The sequence below is a fragment of the Drosophila gunungcola genome, unplaced genomic scaffold (genome assembly GCF_025200985.1).
Source record: "Drosophila gunungcola strain Sukarami unplaced genomic scaffold, Dgunungcola_SK_2 000018F, whole genome shotgun sequence".
Lineage (NCBI taxonomy): Eukaryota > Metazoa > Arthropoda > Insecta > Diptera > Drosophilidae > Drosophila > Drosophila gunungcola.
The window spans coordinates 352,175-371,434 of NW_026453200.1; the positions used below are offsets into that span (position 1 = coordinate 352,175).

The 19,260-nt window shown below is 34.5% G+C and overlaps 1 protein-coding gene across 8 annotated transcripts; it reads right to left on the bottom strand.

The window, feature by feature from the left end:
- Window positions 1-3,026: 3,026 nt before the first annotated feature.
- LOC128263790 (ephrin type-B receptor 1-B) lies at window positions 3,027-18,776 on the bottom strand. 8 transcript variants are annotated; one of them, XM_052999009.1, is made up of 14 exons: window positions 18,617-18,776; window positions 17,770-18,135; window positions 17,627-17,706; window positions 15,001-15,181; window positions 13,895-14,380; window positions 12,046-12,933; window positions 11,808-11,984; window positions 8,163-8,210; window positions 5,054-5,209; window positions 4,888-4,983; window positions 4,412-4,782; window positions 4,051-4,197; window positions 3,642-3,971; window positions 3,027-3,583 (listed from the first exon to the last, which is right to left on the bottom strand). In XM_052999009.1, exons 2-14 carry the CDS (start codon window positions 18,020-18,022, stop codon window positions 3,479-3,481), a joined length of 3,318 nt encoding a protein of 1,105 aa, XP_052854969.1. In that variant the 5' UTR covers window positions 18,023-18,135; window positions 18,617-18,776; the 3' UTR covers window positions 3,027-3,478. The 8 variants fall into 8 exon arrangements, with proteins under 8 accessions (XP_052854969.1, XP_052854970.1, XP_052854971.1 ...); XM_052999010.1 differs by having other exon boundaries at window positions 18,510-18,776; XM_052999011.1 differs by having other exon boundaries at window positions 18,320-18,776.
- Between the last annotated feature and the right edge of the window lie 484 nt (window positions 18,777-19,260).

The window sequence follows — 19,260 nt, forward strand, 5'->3', positions numbered from 1 at the left end:
GCTCCATGATGCATTTTTATTGGCGAAGATTTCGGGAAAAAAAAAAATTGTTTAATTTTTGCATATAAATATGATAAGTAAACTTTGCATATTAGTTTCGAAAAGTCTGAAAACAAAACACACAATAAAGGAAGCTAAATTGGGCCTTCCAAAGTTTATATACCGTTGCAGCTATTGCAACTTCAAAAATTTATTTATTATTATTTATTGTCCTGTGAAAATTTCTTGTCGATCGGACCAAAACTAACTGAGGGTCGGGAACGCCTCCTTCACTGCGGTGCAAACTTCTGGCTGAAATTATAATACGCTCTGCAAGTCTAAAAAGCAGTGTATACTGGGAGTGTTAAATATTTTCTGTCCCTTTGCCAGAGATAAAAAACAGCCATAAAATTTAAATCGTGGTGAATTTAAAAACAATGTATAGTGTAGAAATAACGAAAACGTGTACTAAGAAATCGTATTCTTGATCAGAATCCCAAAGCGGATCGATCTGGCCGTTTGTACCCTGGTTCTAGTCTCAATTCTATAGCTGTTTAAATGAAACTTCCAAAAAGTCTTTTATTTCAGGAATGTTTTAAGTCGGAGCAGTCCGTACCATTCGTATTGTTGTTGGTCTTTTACATATATTCCGGGTTACTCCAAATTTACTCAGTGTTGGGATGTACCTACATGCTTTTCTAGGCAATTATTTTTATTTGTTATTTATAATTTTTTATTTATATTTAGGTATTGAAATATTTGTATACATTTTTGTTTTCAAATTAGCTTGATTAAATTTTGTATTATTTTCGCCAAAATGCTAATAAAAATAGCCATAATTTTTCTGCAACTTGAAGACAAATTAATTCCACCGCAAATGCAAAATAATAGCCTTATTTTTTTTTACACGTTTCTACAACCAGACTTAATTGTCAGAGTGTATACACAATTTCATAATTCATCTACAACTTTGTAAAGAACAAATTGTCCTAAAAACTCAAAAAAAATGTATTCGTTTCTTTTTTTATCCTTTTTTGTAACTTTTACCTTACCAAGATACTTGACAAATTGAGTACTTTTTACCTCACCTAGGTACTTATTTTCTCAAATGCCTTGTACCTTACATAGATCCAAAAAACTAGTACTTTTCCCAACACTGGATATACTGTATATTCGAAAAATTGTAATTTTAACAAAAAAGGGATTTGGTTTTTAGATTTAAAAAATTGGACCACATTATTAGCATCCATAGGAAATACGAAACATGATACAAAAACTAATTGGAAAAAATACCCAAATCAACACAAATAAACCTCCAGATAAATTTATCTTTCAGAAATCATGTATAGTCATGTATGTATAGTCGTTTTAAAGAATATTACTATATACGTGAAAACTAATTCTGATTGAACACAAGTTTGTTTAATTTAAAAATGTTAAGAATAAATCTGTCTGTTAACTGAATTTTTGGAACGGCAAAACCGTTCAACGGATGGTGGATGATCCTTTTATTTCTGTGAAGAGGGCCATAAGTGACACGAAGAGATGATCTCGATTTGCTTGCTTTTGAGCTGTCGCAAATCTGAACGAAATGAAATGAATATGAGGGAATTTGCGGAACTCTTTAATGTTAAGCAGGATATCCACAATGCTATCGTGCCACTTGCCAAATTGGACGACAAGAAAGAGCTGTAGTGTTGTTTGACGGGTTTGCTGAGAAGACCACCAAAGTTGCTAAGAAAGAGCACAAATTCCCGTGTATGTGGGCGGTTTTTTTCTGCCTGAGAACCAGCAGAAACGGATTATGGTGCTGCGATCAGGATTTGCTGCGCTTTCTTCTTGTTTTCAAACAAACAAAAATTTGACTAGAGCGATTGATGTCGATCTCTTTTTTCAACTTAGGGGCTAGTGTAACGTCGAAACTCAAACACAACATGGCTAATCTAGCTACTTCTGGGCGATTATTTCGGTGATTTTAAAATTGGTTAATAACACAAAAAGCGTGCTGATCACAGGCCCGAAACTCAATTCGTCAATTGCGAGCGTCAAAGCAAAATCTATTAAATTTCGGTTCAGCTGGCCAATCGACTGGCAGGCAAAACTTAGGCCAGTATTTTGACCAAATTTATAACGATGTGGAGGCAAAATATTGTAAGATTCCGCTCGCCTAAAATACATTAACGAATTTTATCTTCTACCCCAACAACTATTATATGCTTGTAAGCCTTTGCACCTATCCCAGTAAACCTTGCCCTCTACAATTAAAGGTTATAGTTCTAGGCTGCTGTCCTCTTCGCGGCCCCCAGAACGAACCAGTTAGGTGACTGCACAGCGAGTTGCACAAAATAGGTCTGGTAATCGGCAGTAACGCGAATGCTCTTCATTCTCAGTAGGAAGGCCTACCAAGCGCGAATCTATTTATACCCGTTACTCGTAGAGTATTCATTGAAAAGTATGTAACATATATTTTTCCTTTTGAACTTAAAAGCGCTAGAAGCAAAGTGAATGTGCGTTGACTAGAACTTTGCCTGTTGGTCATAAATATGTTTAGAGACTGCTTAATGCTCGGTCAATTGTGTATTTTTAAACCCTTAATACACCTCTGTATTATAATTTCAGTCAGAAGTTTGCAACGCTGTGAAGGAGACATTACCGACCCTATAAAGTATATATACTCGTGATCAGCATTAGTCGATCTAGTCATGTCCGTCAGTCCGTTCCTCTGTCCGTCCGTTTCTAATCAAACTAGTTTCTCAGTTTTAAAGCTACCTGCATGCTACCAAAAGTTGTCTTTCTATTGCAGGTAGTACATACATAAGTCGAAACGAGCCGGATCGGACGACTATATCATATAGCTCCCATAGGAACAATCGGAAAAATAAATGAAATTGCAATAGCTGCTAGAGTATATGAACTTCGGCTTGCCAAAGTTTGCTTTCTTTGTTGTTTTTTTTTTTTGTTTTTTCTTCAATTTCTGACTTACCGGTCATTTCAGATGATGAAAACATCTAAACAAATTTAGTTTAGCTATGGTACGATGGTGTTCATTCTATTCTTTAGGTCAAAAACCCATACCGTATGCACAAGTGTGCTTTTATTAAGTTTTAATATTTTATGCAAAATAAGCCATGGATTAAAGTCTAATGAAAATGAAAAACTTTTAATGTCACTTTTATCACAACAAAAAACTTTAAAAAAAGCTAAGCAATCAAAGCGACGCTATTGTATAATTATCTTGAGAAATTGTATGATAAATAATTGTTATACATAAATAAAGTAATCATTATTATAAGCGACGTAAAAACAATACTTTTTCTCGTTAAGAGAACCTATAAAATCCTTATACTATGTTATGTGTTCCTGTGTTTTCTGTATCTCACACGTGTCATTTATGGATTTATAAATATTTATATATATAACTATATATATATATTGTATTTTAAATTTATAATATATTATATATATGTACATCTTAAACCACTAAGCTGAAAGGGAACGGTTAGATTATAGTGTCCAGTTGCCGGGCTTGATGTAAAATCTTTTTCTGATGTCCCACCAAAGTAATCCCCATATCCGACAATTGTTGAGCTGTGAGCCTAGAAATCTGTATACAAACTCCGATTAGTAACTCTACCAATGAGCCTAGAACTTAAATAACCCACCTGTTGAGCATTAATTAAATTAGCCTCTTTGAAATGCTGACAGTATCTTGACATTTTAATGTGCTCCAACCAAAGGTCAGTGCTTATGAATATATTTTGACCACGCTGGGTATCCAAAATATGTGTTCCGTCTGATTCGGGTGAGTTTCGAGTTGTCAATAATGACTGCGGTTGCCTGGCCAAGTTGTCTAGAGTTGAGACGATGCTGGCAAATGTCGGACGATGAGTACGCTGCTTTTGCCAGCAATCCAGCATAAGCTGGTAAAGGGCTTCTGGACAGTCCATCGGGGCTGGTAAGCGGTACCCTTTTTCAATACTTTTTATAACGTCCTACGTAAAGTTTATTATAGAAGTAAATATTAATTAATTATATTTATTAATTATAAGTAATTATATATTTGGGTTATACCTGATTTGACCAGTTCCAATATGGACGCTCCCCATAGGACATGACCTCCCACAAAACTACTCCATATGACCAAACATCCGATGCGGAAGTAAATTTTCTAAAGGCAATGGCTTCTGGCGCAGTCCAACGTACAGGAATTTTACCACCCTTTTAAAATAAAACAAGATAGTTTAGTATAAAATAGTAAAATATGAAAAGTAATTAACTCTCTTAATTTTCAGATACAACAGTCAACGGAGCTAAAACAAAAATGTAATATTCAACAAAAGTAAGCGTATGCGTATATTAATCAGCAAAGCTACATTATTTCAAAACTTAAATTAAGAAAACCCTTTCATGTTGTCTGTTCCATTATACATACCCGTGTTGTGTATGCATCACTGGCATTCTCAATTTCGCGTGACAATCCAAAATCCGCTATTTTACAAATTAATTGGGCATTAACAAGAACATTACGAGCCGCCAAGTCTCTGTGTACATAGTTCATATCACTTAGATAAGCCATTCCGCTGGCAATGCCGCGAAGCATTATAATGAGCTGCAGGGTTTGAAACTTTCCATCATTCACACGAAGAAATGTGTCCAAGCTGCCGTTTTCCATGTACTCAGTAATAATCATAACTGGATTGGAGCGTGTAACTACCCCCTGTAGATAAATAACATTTGGATGATCGAACTGTCCCATAATGGAAGCCTCCGTCAAAAAGTCACAGCGCGCTTTTTCCGAAGATCCTAAAAAGAAAGCTTCTTATCAGACTTTTATGAAATCAAATATATTTTTACAGCATTTTTCACATTTAGAGAAAGGTTTTTTGAAGGGGTGACTTTTAAACTTACCTGGTTTTAATGTCTTTATTGCCACATCAATGTCCTGCACAAAATTTGGAGGAATTTTTAAGCGACCACGACATACGTCGCCAAATTCTCCCCCTCCTAAGCAAAAAAGAGGGTAAACGGTAATTGGTATTGGTAAAATGGGCGATTAACACAAATTAAAACATACCGATAATAGCTTCTATAGTAATGTAGTTTGCATCGATTTCCCGAGCAAATTCCCTGATAGCTTGATTAGGGTCTTCATATGTATGCGGATCCACGTAGCTTCTACTGTTGCCGAACAGAGGCGTCGTCACTAAAACCGACAATGGAAAATAAGAAGCTTGATAAAATTACCAGTAATCCGAAGTATTATTATGATTATACTTGTATAATGTAAATAATGATATTATTTTTGTAATTGAATTCATAAGTTTGCAAAGCAGTTCAGGAGGCATTTCCCATTCATGAATGACCGTTTCTACGCCAATTAGTCTAAATTTAAGAGCTATTTCCATGAAACTTAACTATATGTTTTTAATTGTTTTATTGAAGGTAATACCTATGACGGATACTCCAGTGTCGGGCGACCATAAAATGAAGAAGCCACCATAAGAATTACGAACGTAAAATGAATAGAAAAACTTCTAGCCTATAACAACAAAACTATCTCGATACAGTTTTTTAGTTTTAGTTTTATATAATATTCGGTATATTTAAATTAAACTCTGGAAAATCTGGCATAACCTCGTTTTTTCATAAATATTCATAACACATTTTCGTAAGTAATAGTCACATTATAACGTTATGTAAATACCTCTAAAACCGGTGGTGGGATGAGCTACAGTAGAAGTGAGCGAGGTCGTGTAAAAATATGCAACTCGTAGGTTAGGTTAGGCGGATAGCTCATCCTTAAATTAGAGAACACTTTGAGGCCTTTTGGCCATTGTGATACAATATTTATGCAACACGTAATCAAAAGTGTTGTAGAGCGATTAAGTATTTTTTTTTACCTTGTGTGGTCTGTACAAAAATCGAAACTTGGAAACATAAAAACTTGTTTCCGCCTAGGAAACAGCTTAAAACAATTCATTTTTCCTCTGGCCTACCTTCAGGGGAATCCTGCTATGGGACCGTATTTTCACAGTGTCTTGTACATATGCCCGATTCCTAAGCTCACGGTGCCACCGCAACTATTTAACTATGTATTAAAAAAGTAATTTGTTGAAAGCTAAGGAAAATGGATTTAAAATGCACTATTCGTCTGCTGGTATCAACAGAATATAAAGACTGCGGAAAAACCTTTTCAAAGCTTGCTTTTTAATTTTAAGACTTTTCTCGTCCCATTACCGCCTTATCACCAGCAATGTTTTCAAGTATTGTCTCCCTTGTCTCGCGAATGGCCGAACCAGGTTTCATATAAGTCTTAAGGCGGCTTTTGCGACCGAACTGCACTTTGCAAAATAGAAACATTTTTCTGTTTTCTCGGCCACATATTTAAGATATACCTTTGTGTGTTAAAAGCAGCTTATTGCTAGAAGAGGTTAGGTTGGTTACCTCCAACAATGGTCAAAAAATACTACAACTTGTCAAAAACAAACCATAAAACAGTCATTCTGATCAGCTGGTTAAAAATTTGAATTATGTATCCAAAAAAAAAAAAAAAAATGGCGACGTAAAATTATATCGTAGATAAGAAACTTGGCCAAACTTGTTCGCGAAAAAAACCCATTTCGGTTTTCAAGATTGACAACGAACATTTATATGGCCATTTAAATGATTCTTAACTTTATAGCCAACTAGAAATAAAGAAAACTTCGGCAAGCCGAAGATTATACACCCTTCCAGTTATTGCAAAATTTAAATATTCTTTATAGCAACTATATTGAGATTTTAATGCCCACAAATCATTTTCATTTTTTTTTTTATGATATAGTTAATATACATATAATGATTAATAGATAATGATTATTTTTGTTCTCAAATAAAAAAAAAAAAATCTTTCACTTGAATTGAGAATAGAAATGAAAGAGTTAATAGGTACTAAAATCATTCTCATTGTCTTTAATGAAAATCATAATTTTTGGGTAGTTGGGTTGCTTACAGCTTTTCGGTGGCTATTTATTAATATATTTATTATAGCTTTGTGAATCTATACAGGGATATGAAACAGTTTTTTTGAAAAATCTAACACAGACGACGTGACTTAAGAGTATTATTTAGAGCCGAAAAAATAATAATCATTAATTGAATCCATTTTTTGAGTGCAAAAATAACTTAAGGGTAGCTTTGGGATCCCTATGCTAGGAAATTAAATTTTTTTGCGAAAAATCTAACACACAAATCTGTAATAATCATAATTTTTGAGTTTTATTTTTTTATTGATGAAAAATAATAATTATGCCCGAAATTTTATTGAATTAATCAAAAAAAAAAAAATAGTTTTCATTGAAGAAAATGGTAAAACATTGAAATGTAATGCTACTAAATAATTTTTGTTTTGAAACTTATAAGGATTAAAGTCGGCCAAATCGGCTCGTTCCCACTTATATAATATCTGCAACAGAAAGTCAACATTTGGGAAAGTTTCTTGCACATAGCTTAGAAACGGACGGACAGACACACGAACATGGCTAGATCGACTCTCCTTGTGATGCTGATCAAAAATATATATACATTATAGGGTTGGATATGTCTCCTTCACTGCGCTGCAAACTTCTGACTTAAATTTTAATACCATTGCCAGGCTATAAAAATAGATCGGTAGATGCTTAACATTTCTGACATTATATTTCCCGAAGAAATCAACAAATAAATGTACGTATTGGTCATATATAGTCTTGCAGAATCGCATCTAAAATTTATACATAATACAAAAAAAAGATTTTATTTTTATACAAAAATAATTGACCAAATAAAGTAAGTTTAAATTTAAAACAAGAAATTAAAAAATAAAACGTTGAAAATTGTAAATTTGGCGTTATTTTTAAAAGGTTTTAATCACAGGTAATTTTGTTAAATAAGTAAACAAGTCGTTGCAATTTGTTTTGAAAAAAAAAAAAAATTAAATCACAAAATAACAGGTATTTGGATACGTATAAAATTGATAACTCTGATATTCCTCACATTTACATTTTAAAGAGTCGTAGAACGTCTTCTTTACTGCTTTGCAAATTAGTTTTAAAATTATAATACCCTGAAAAGTATAAAAATTAATATCACCATAGAACATGCCATTAACCACTTATCCAGACTTAAAAAATAACAAAGACATATAAATTTACGTAAAGATATACCGTTTAAGTGAAGGGTTTTGACAATTGGAGTAGTATCCATAGAATTAACTAAAAATAAAATAAGAATAATATTGTATTGAAAATATGTTTGATTATATGTTGACAATGGAAAAGTAACAAGTACGAATGCTATTAGTCGGGTATCCGACCTTTGACAACCGGAACGGTTTAAATATAAGAGAGAAAGCTTACATCAGCAAGCCGAAAAGTAAGTAGCCACTTAGTAAAAAGTAAAATTGAAAATATTTCAAAATATGTATATTATTTTTTAAAATAGCGTTTTTTATCAGCAATTACTACAAGACATTACCGCTTTTAAAATATATCTCCCTTCCCTTTTTTGCTCTTTATTCAATGCTTTAGAAAAAGTGTTAAAGTGAGATTTACTTCAAATATGCGCCGTCTTGTTCGATAATCTGTTTCCATCTTGACGGCAACTTCACAATACCCCCTCGTGGAAGACCCCCTCCCTATTTGCCAAGAGCTCGGACAACCACTTTTCACAAGCCTCTTTTGAGTTTAACTTTACACCACCAAAGAGTTCGCCATGGACAGGAACAGGTGTCCGGGCTATAAGGTGGATGCGATAAAACCTCCAATCCGAACTCTCGTGGCTTCTGACGAGTCATCAACGAAGTGTGTGATCTGGCGTTGTCCTGGTGAAACAGTACACGCTTTCTGTGGGCCAACACTGGACGCATATGGTCGATCGCCTGCTTGAAGCGGTCTAGATGGAAGTAGGTGGGAGAACTAAGCATGTGGCCATATGGAGCAGTTCATAGTGGATGATTCCATTTTCCGTTTTTCGTCGTCAGTCGGAATGGGTTGAGTTCGTTCTGTTTCAGCAGCACATCGCAGGCGTTGATCCATAAGATCCAGAAGGATTTTATGCGTCAAATCATGCGGCACCCAAACATTAAGCTTTTTTTTAGTATCCAGCCCTAACTCCCATCTCCTGGGCGATGTCACGAGATGCCACATACCGGTCTGACTCGATGTATTCCGTGATTTGATCGGTTTTCGTCGTCACAGGTCTTCAAGACCTTCCCAAATGAAGTATAATATTGCCAGATATGAGCTCTGTATCGCTATGTACATAGCCGCAAAATTCAAAACACAAAAAGGCGGAAGGGAGATATTTGACCACCTTATATATAAGGTCTAGTGAAAAGTAATCCATTATTTCTACATGAAATTCAAAGTATTTTAATGATTAGAATTAACCAATTTATCTCAATTCAGCACCTTTTTTTTCTACTATCGATTGCCATTTTGATGGTAATTTCATGATACCCCTCTCATAAAATCCTTCGTCCTTATTTGCACAAAACTGAGCCAGTCCTCTCTTGTAGCTAATTTTACATTATCCGAATCGTTCGACATTGGTAGGAAAAGGTGGTAGGCACTTGGTGCGAAGTCCTGATGGAAAACAATTCCTTTCCTATTGGCCAAAGCGGGGCGCTTCTTGGCAATTGTTTCCTTCAGACGGCCCAATTTTTGACAGTAAAAAACCGAATGAAGTGTTTGGCCATAGAGGAGCAGCTCATAGTGGATAATTCCTGGTTAATCCCACCAAACAAAACCTTTCTGGCCGTCGATACTGGCCTGCTCATCCTTCTTCGACCACGACCGTTTTCGCCTCACGTTGTCGTAAGTGACCCACTTTTTACCACCCGTCACCATCCGCTTCAAATACGGGTCGGTTTTGTTGTGATTCAGCAGCGTTTCGATGTGGCACCCATACATCGAGCTCCTTTTGTGTATTCAGCCTTTGTTAAATGGTTCCAAACGGTTTTTTGAGCAATGTTTAGCTCCTGGGCGATTGATTTGCTTGACTGACGGTTGAACTCAACGATTTCATTTATTTTGTCGTCATTTTTGACGATTTGCCTTCCGCAGCGTGCCTCATCCTTGACATCAAAATTCCCAGAACGAAATCGACGAGACCAGAATTGTGCAGGGTTGAAAGTTACAGTATTAGGACCATATTCTCCGTTTACATTTTCAGCTGCCTGGCTTGCGGTTTCGCCTTTGTCAAAAAAATGTTGTAAAGCATAGCGAATTTTTTCTTTGCCGGACTCCATATTTATCGAGCTCTCAAACCGTTTGTGTTATCGATCACAAAACTTTTCTAAAAAGCTTTAATAGTACGAAAACTCAAATTACGCCAGCTACTAAAATTAAATCGGACTTATACAACGCGGGATACAGATCACTAAAGTCATCTATTGTTCAAATCATGGATTACTTTTAACTTGACCTTTTATTTTACCAAAAACGTTTGGGCCCATCCAATAAAATTAAGTAGTTACAGAGCCCAACTGTTTTGGTTAATTATATTTTTAAAAGGAGTACAGTCATGTCTTTAGTTTTTAGTGACAGAAAAACGAGTTATGTCACAACTTGAGATTCAGATTATTTAAGTAGTTTTTAGGTTTTTACCTTTTTTTTTTCTTCTTAACCGATTTCGGTCGATAGGTTATTTAATTATACGTAGAACGTTCTTCAACTTTCTAATGCATATTTAAAGGTTAAGCTTCCTGATATAAGTGCTAGAGCTCGACAAAGTTTTGTAAAATTAGTTAAAACTTAAGTTTTTACATCATAACATAGTTCTTAGAAAAACGTCTAAAAACCGTAATTTTTGTATTTTTTTATCTTGAACACGGAACATAAACAAAGCCAACAGCTACTATTATATCAGGAAACTTATCCTTAAATTCTGTATCGATTGAAACCGGTAAAGCAGATCTGGACATAAAAAATAAAAAAAGCATAAAACATTTTAAAAAAAAATTGCCATACAAAAAAATTTTGTCATTTTCTGAATCAAGGAGTCGAACTAACCGGAAAATCAAGGTTTGATCTCTGGAGGAATTTGACGGTTTAAATTTTTAAACCAGTTTCTTCATCAAAATACCACTGCCATCACGACCTCCGGATGATTGTCTTAAAATATATTACCAGTAAAATTTTATTCTGTCGAGGAATCAGATCTGTGCAGAATTAGAGTATCCTTATTGAAGAGTTATAAAGGATATTTTCAGATGAGACTCGAGGAAATGTGTTAAGGACTTAACGTTTTGGAAAACACTTCAATTTTAAGCATTAATTGTGGAATATTTGGTCATTTGCAGAGAAGTTTTTCATTCAAAGGCACCAACTATGTTTTTAGTAGTAACGACGTTAGATTATTTTTTTTTTATTACTGCTACGTTAACGAAGCCAACCAACTATTTATCTCAACAATGCGCCTATTTAACAGGGAACTAGAGATATAAAACGAAATAGGAACGAAAACAGGTGAAAAACCTTATTATCACTTAAAAAGAAGTGGTAGCACATTTCCTCAATAAGACCAACTGCACCGGAAAATTAACTGTGGGAGAATTCATACTTTGGAAAAAATAACAAGTAACAAACAAAATAACAATAACAATTCTATTTAGTTCTATCCGCACAGAAATGCAAATATTGCTAGATCGATCATCTGCTTTTGATGTTGTTAAAGGACGCTTGGCTTTACATGTTTCATAGTTTTGACCGAGTGGCCCGGTGTGAATATATAAAAACGTTTTACAATATATAAACGTATTATTATATTAACTACTAACTAAAAATACATTTCTATAAATAAAAACTTACCTTCATTGCTAGCGTAGTCCAATGGTAAAGGCAAATGATTTGTAGATTTTTTATCAAGTTCATCCTGATGCTTGGATCTCATAAAATATACTGTAGCGATAATGAAAATTACTAGAAATAGTACGCCTGTCACAATGGCTCCAGCAATGAATCGAATTTGCATAGAATCGTCGTAAACTGTCAATTTTTAGATAACATGATAAGTGTTTATTGTTATTAAATCAAAGATAGAATTTACCTGAGCCAACGGATTGAAGAGTTTGTGCATAAATCATATTACTGTAGGAACCAAAACCATTGATCGTTTTACAGCGAACTTGAAATCCATATTCGGTGTTTTCCAACAGGCCTTCTATATGTGCCTTTGTCTCCTTTGTATTCAAAGCTGTTTTATTGATGGCTTCTAATTCAACTTTGGGAAACCAACGAACTTCATAAAACTCAAGTGGAGAATCACTTTGAACAGGCTTGTCCCACTCTAGATCAGCATCCTTACTGGTTATGGCTAATATGCGTAAGTTAAAAACGGTTGAGAGCAAAACTGACTCAGTTGTAAAAACAATGTCGGCATGACCAGTTTTTATTTCGTTCAAATCCAACGGAATGTTTAAAAACGAAGTATTAGAGAATATTATGTCATTATTTGCCATTAATGCCGATTCGTTGGAGTACCGGTTGGAATCGGTAAGATGTGAGACGCTATTAGTTGCGTGAATCTGCACAGTGTAAGTCGTTACCGGTTCAAGATTTGTGAGAGTTATTTTTGTTTCGTTGAACGTGTCTGTTGATGGGTTGTACATTACGTTTGGGCTGCACATATTGCACCGGATCTTGTACACAATATCACTGTGGTATTTTGTGGTCTGCGCTTTGCTCGATTGTGTTTCATTCCTTATTGGAGCGCTCCAGGATATAATGGCACTTGTTTGATCAACAAACAACAACGTAACATTTGAAGGTGCAGCTGGTGGACTATAGCAAGGCATATGTCGGCCATCATTCGGATGCCTAAAGAATCCTGATATACACTTGCAAAATGGTGATCCAGTCTTTGAAGAATTCGAATTAGGTGGACATGGCGTACATTTTGTTACCTCAGGAGATTTAAATGTTCCAAGCGGACATTCTGAAATTGAGGATGTGAAAATAAAAAGTAATTTTGTGCACAAACAATTCCGTTTTATGTTAAAAAAGTTGTAATATTTTTATGATACCAAATCATTTAACTTAAAATAGGTAACATAGGTTTTCTCTTATTCGTGTTAAGCTAATAGGTTTTACCTGAAAAAGTCATACGGTTTCTTAGTTTAAAGCCTAATTATGGTTTACAAATGTACACCTATAATGAGTGGGTAAGGTTAGTTAATCGATTTTTGCTTGTCCTTATAGGTTCAACCTGAACCACCGCTAACCGTTCTTTTGTTCTGTCTCCTACATCAGCGATTATCGCGGACTATCTAATGACAAAAAAAGTGTGTTCTACAACTTTTGAAAAACTAGCTTATTTAGAGGGAAATCACTAAAAATAGCTAAACTTTGCACGTCTTTAACTTCTAAACAAGAACTCATCAATGTTAAATTTAATTGATTTAAAGTCTTTATAACATCGTAGAATGCGCAGCGAAATCATTTTTTTGCATAAGCTTGTCTTGCCTTCTCCTTTGCTAAATTGACATCACAAGATTTACTCGTACTTTTCGCCCTATTCACTTGCCAATTTGTAGATCCAATTTTGGTCTTCATGAGCAATTTCGGGTGCTTTGTTGAAAATATAATGCAGTATATACTGTAATATCTTTGGAGAATGCTATTGATTGCTTATCATCAAACATTTATGTTTTTTTTTAATCATGTAATATTTGGTCATTTAGTGTCTTGCATAATTTAATTTAAATTACACTTGGCAGTTCATTGTTAACTATAAATCAATATATATAAATATAACACAATATAAATATACCATCATAACGAATATTTCAAAAATGCCAAAATCAATATCTTGTAAATGTGATGAGTCTAAATAATGTAAATGACATGACATAAAACATAACTCTTTAATTGGCAGTAGTTTCTGTAATAATACTAACCTGTGCAGGTTTTATTTAAATCATTTGGTTCATATCCGGCCTTGCAACGACAGCCACCAGTAAGAATTGTCCATTTGCCATCACCTTTGCAAAGGTACGTTGGTGCCTCATAAGGTTCTGCGTTTTCGACACAAGTTCCATTTTGCTTCTCAATAATAGTTATTTCTCTTCCCGTGGGTGTTTCGTTGAAATGTGCAAAATTCTCGGTAACAGCCGGACACGTAATATAATAGACTTTTACAGCCAGAACACTAATACAAGCGCCTTGATCTCTAAACGCAAAGTAAACGCCTTTTTTGTTCACGGCTATGCTCTTTACCTCAGTATTTATATCTACATCGGAGTTCTGATTAAACCGACCCTCTCCCGCTGCGATGCGAGCGATTAGCCTGTAGCTGTCTGTTTGCCACGGAGGTGGCTCTCGAGTGGCAGCATCGAACTCATAGAACAGTAAACTAAAAGTTTCCTTGCACGACAAAGCGTTTCCTGAAAAAAGTAAAGACATGTGTAAGATTTTGTTGAAAGAAAATAATTAAAGTACACAATCGACAATTAGAACTAAATTCAGTGCTTTGCGATGTATTTTTTGCTGTATATGTACATATATGTGTTTTATATGCCTTTATTAAAACGAAATCATACGACAAATCTGTAATGCTATATAAAATAGAAAAATTAAAATTGTACAAGAAATTGAAGTCTTACTAAAACGGATTCTTATAGAAAAGTAAAAGAAACACCTTTATTTATGTTCCGTTCTATTTATACATGTACAGTTGCGGTCAAAACAGTAGTAGTGCCACCACCCCTTGTTTTTTTATTTCTCTTGTCAAGTTATTGCAATGGTGGACTATTTCAATAGATAATACTAATAAAAATAGTAATGCTATAAAGAGAAAACTTAAAGATATTTAAAAAATGTTTATTACCCAAACGTCTGTTTGAGTTGACTAATTTTGATTTTAGTCGATAACTGTAAGGTCTAGCTTTAAGCCTTTGTTATATATTATAAATAAACATCTGAACGTCATTAATCGATAAGTTATGATCATGATAATGGTTGATAAAATAGATTATTTCTAAAAAAGAAAAGCACGAACATTTACCTGGAAATAAAGAACAGTCGCGTATTGTAAACTGGATTTCAATGTAAAGCCTGTTAGCAGGTCCACGATCTATAAACGGTGACCACAGCCAGTTGTTGACATTGTGATATGCCACGTCACAAACAACGTAACTTCTCCAGTTAATGCCCTTTACAAAATCTGTAAACGATTCTTCTACCCACTGAAAGTAGTTACAAATATTTCAGAATATTAGAAAAGTTATATCAACTATATAAAAAAACAACAAAATTAAATCCGTTACAGACGTTAAATATTGTATGTAACGGATTTATAGAATTCCTGCAGCCGTTAGGACAATTAAACAGGACAACAAAATGGGAAATTGTAAAAGGATTTTTTTCTGAAAACTTTTTTCGTCAATAGAAAATATTTTATTATTAAAAAAAAATGAGATAACTTGTGTTAAAAAAAAAGGTTCCAAAAAGTTTTTAAAACCGATCATAGGTAATAAACTAGCGGATAAACAGATACTAAAAAAAATTAATTGCGGGGCAAGGGTTTTAAATATTTATGTAAATCTTTCTATTTTTAAAAAATTTAAAAACTTATTGAGTTAAATCATAATGTGGTTGTGGAATAAGTTATGGAGAAGTAAATGAAAAAGAAATGAAGTCGATTGAACCGCTACAGTTGAAGATATAAAGGGGTAAGTTATGGTATGTAAGGTCAAGTAAAAATTAATCCATTATACGACATTAGTGATCTGTATCTCGCGTTGTATAAGTCCGATTTAATTTTAGTAGGTGGCGTTAGAAAGGTTCTTATAGCCTGATTCCATTGGCGCATTAAAACGCATTAAGCCTAATGCGCATTTATTTACACAGGGAATCCCATAAGGCTAAATGCCGCATTTAAAATAAATGCGATTTTTAAATGCGATTAAAAACCATTCGCCCCGAACATATTTAGAAAAAATACCGGAAAATATCGATGTTGAAGGATATTTTGTTCGTGCCACCACTACAACAGCTGTTTTCTATATGCAAGGTTGGCGCAATTTTTGATGTCTTTTGAATATAAAATCTATTTTGTATAAATTCTGCTCGCAGTACCACAATGCATTACTGCTGGATCTCTGGCATAAAATAACTCCCACATATACGGGGATCCTAGCCCTTTTTGGTCTCCATTGCAAATCCGTCATAACAACGTAATCAGCTTCTCTTCCTTGTCGTCCAAGTTGGCATATGCCTCGGTCGCATTATAGATGTCCTGCTGAGCATTACAGAGTTTAGTAAACTCACTCATGTTCAATAATTTTGATTAATTTCTTTTGGATTTGCCAAAATGCAAAAGTAAACAAACCCAGATCAGCTGCTCGTGCCACTCACATGTCGGAGTAGCATTAGCTAAATGCTAATGCGCCAATGGAATCAGGCACATTTAAAAAGTCCACTAATGCGGCAATGGAATCAGGCTATTAGAAAGTTTTGTGATCGATAACACAAACGCTTTGAGAGCTCGATAAATATGGAGACCGGCAAAGAAAAAATTCGCTATATTTTACAATTTATCTTTGCCAAAGGCAGCGGTAAACGGAGTATATGGGCCTAGTACTGTAACTGTCAATTCTGCACAATTCTGGTTTCGTCGATTTCTTTCTGGGAGTTTTTATGTTAAAGATGACCAACGTCAAAAATGCCGACAAAATAATGGAAATCGTTGAGTTCAACCGTGATTCGCTTTGGCCAATAGGAAATTAATTGTTTTCCATCAGGACAACGCTAGACCACACACGTCAATAGCCACTCGCCAGAAGCTCCGAGAGCTTGGATGGCAGGATCTTTAGCATCCACCTTAAATCCCGGACATCGCATCAAGTTACTACCACCTTTTCCTGTCAATGTCGAACGATTTGGATAGTGTAAAATTAGCTACAAGAGGGGATTGTGAAAACCGACTGGCTCAGTTTTTTGCAAATAAGGACAAAGGATTTTATGAGAGGGGTATGATGAAATTACCATCAACATGGTGATTTTATAAAATATTTTAAATAAATCGGTTAATTCTAACCATAAAAAAAGCTTTGAATTTTATGTACTAATAATGGATTACTTTTTACTTTACCTTATATAATAACTTAATATATATTTTTTTACAAAACCCTGATAAGTATGTTACAGGTAGAAGGAAGCGTTTCCGACCATATAAAGCATACATATATATTCTTGATTAGGATCAAAAGCCGAGTCGATAAAGCCATGTCCGTCTGAATGAACGTCAAGATCTCGGAAACTACAAAAGCTAGATATTTGGGATGTTGCGTGTTTCTTGTTTTTCGAACACAGATCAAGTTTATTTCAAAACGGAGCCACACGCCCCCTTTTCCGCCCACAAATCGCAAAACAATTAACACGTCTGTCACGTCGCTCTGAGACATGTTAGACCGTAGGTGTTGGACTCGGTGCGTGTGTTTCGGTCATATCTATCGGTAGACACAAACAAATTTTGTAACAATTAATGCTATTTAGTTCATGTAGTTAAAACTAAAAGCTAACGAAACAATTATCTAAGTATTATTCTCTTTTTTTGGGTAGTTGAACGTTTTTAACCTATTTGTTGTTCAGTGTTTTGGTATAAAAATAATAAACAACGTAATACGTACCCCAGGAGTTTGAGCTTGAGGACCGTAGGGATACCTGGTCCACTCCAATGTCGCTTCTCTGGTTGTATCCAACAAAACAACTGCAGAAAATAATTAAGTTTTTAGTGATGCGATTCTTTGTTTTAAAATAAAGCGATACGTACCCTGGTCGGCATTTGTAAGTCTTAAGTGAACCGTAATTATAATAAACAATAATATGCTATAAAATGACATTTTGGAAACAAGTCGAGATCTTTTTTGCGCTTTTATTGCTGCTTGAAGGACGTTTAAAGCGGGTTGAAGTGTGCTAATGATTTCATTTTGTAGAGAAGTCCGATTTTTTTCCAAAGAAATTTTATTTTTAATATAATGGTCTTTTAATTCGTCGCTGCCAGCAGAATGGCAAGTAGGTATCATTTTATTTTTCTTAGTAGTTTTATTTCGAATTTAAAACTTCTTTTGCCTCTGTCGCACTATGATGCGGAGTGCCCAATGTTGATAGCATCACAAAATATTTGTTTCAGGTTCAGCTAAACAGGACAAAAGATGAATTTTAATAAATTCACACTTTCTGTTTTAACAAATCTAGCACTTCCTATTGCTTTATTACGTTAAGGACCTGCTTTCATGCATTGTTATGTGTCACTATTCATTGGTATTATATGTATATGAATGCAGGCGTATACATATGGACCTGCATTGATACCGATATACCTGCATTTTCGCTGCAGCTATATACATATGTACATACACGTTATTATATGTATACAAATTGATTGTGTGTATGTATGCTACAAAGCTAAAAGGACGCTAGTTTCGACTTGAACACTTTAGGTTTTCGCGTAGGTTCGTAGTAATTATTCAAAACAGTTCTTAAATCACTGAAAACTCATTTAAAGGTTACTTGAATGTATTTGGGTTTGTATCTCAGCCCTTCATTTAGTGCACACAAGCAGGGTAGTAAAATTTAAGCCATCCGGGTATTTTTAAATAGCGGTTCGTGGACATTACTCTGTATCCTAAAAAAAAAACTTCAGCGATTTTCGGTTTATAATAGTAAATGACGGAGACAACATCTTCAATGCGTTTTTGTATATATATTTTTTCAAACAAATATAAGTAGTATTCACTCCACTATTTAAATGGTGTTCAGAAAGATTTTCAGTTAAAATACTAGTATCGAAGAAAGTGATTGCGGGCACACTGAAATTACAATTAAAAAAATCTACAAAAATGTACGTCAAGGTAGCGACGAGGAGTTGACACAGACTTTGGAACAATAAGTAGTGGAACAAGTGGTCAACACAACCGTGCAGACACATGGCAGAGGAACGCTTGGATATATTGACAGATCTGAAACTTCAAATTCCAATTCGGACATTCCATAAGTGTCGTGGGTATAATTTGATTAGTTTTAATTTTTCTCTACAAAAATGATTATTTTGTGAGTTATATTTTCAGCTTGATAAATAAGACTTGAACTGTGGGTTTTTCCTGATCAATAAATAAAATTGATTTCCTGTTATTTATTTTGTCGATTAAAAATACAACTCGAACTCCAATTTCTTAAAACACAAAAACGCTTGTAGCGAAATTGGGAAGGAAATAGGCTAAGTGGACTCAGGTTCTATTATAAGATAGTTAGCTTTGTATAT

What these genes read in the sequence shown, in the direction of transcription:
- LOC128263790 (XM_052999009.1), bottom strand. Translation starts at nt 18,022, where the DNA reads ATGATACCTACTTGCCATTCTGCTGGCAGCGACGAATTAAAAGACCAT. An exon ending in TCTTCAATCCGTTGGCTCAG is followed by an intron (nt 11,985 to 12,045) that starts GTAAATTCTATC and finishes AAAAATTGACAG; the next exon opens with TTTACGACGATTCTATGCAA. An exon ending in ATTTAATTAATGCTCAACAG is followed by an intron (nt 3,584 to 3,641) that starts GTGGGTTATTTA and finishes GTTTGTATACAG; the next exon opens with ATTTCTAGGCTCACAGCTCA.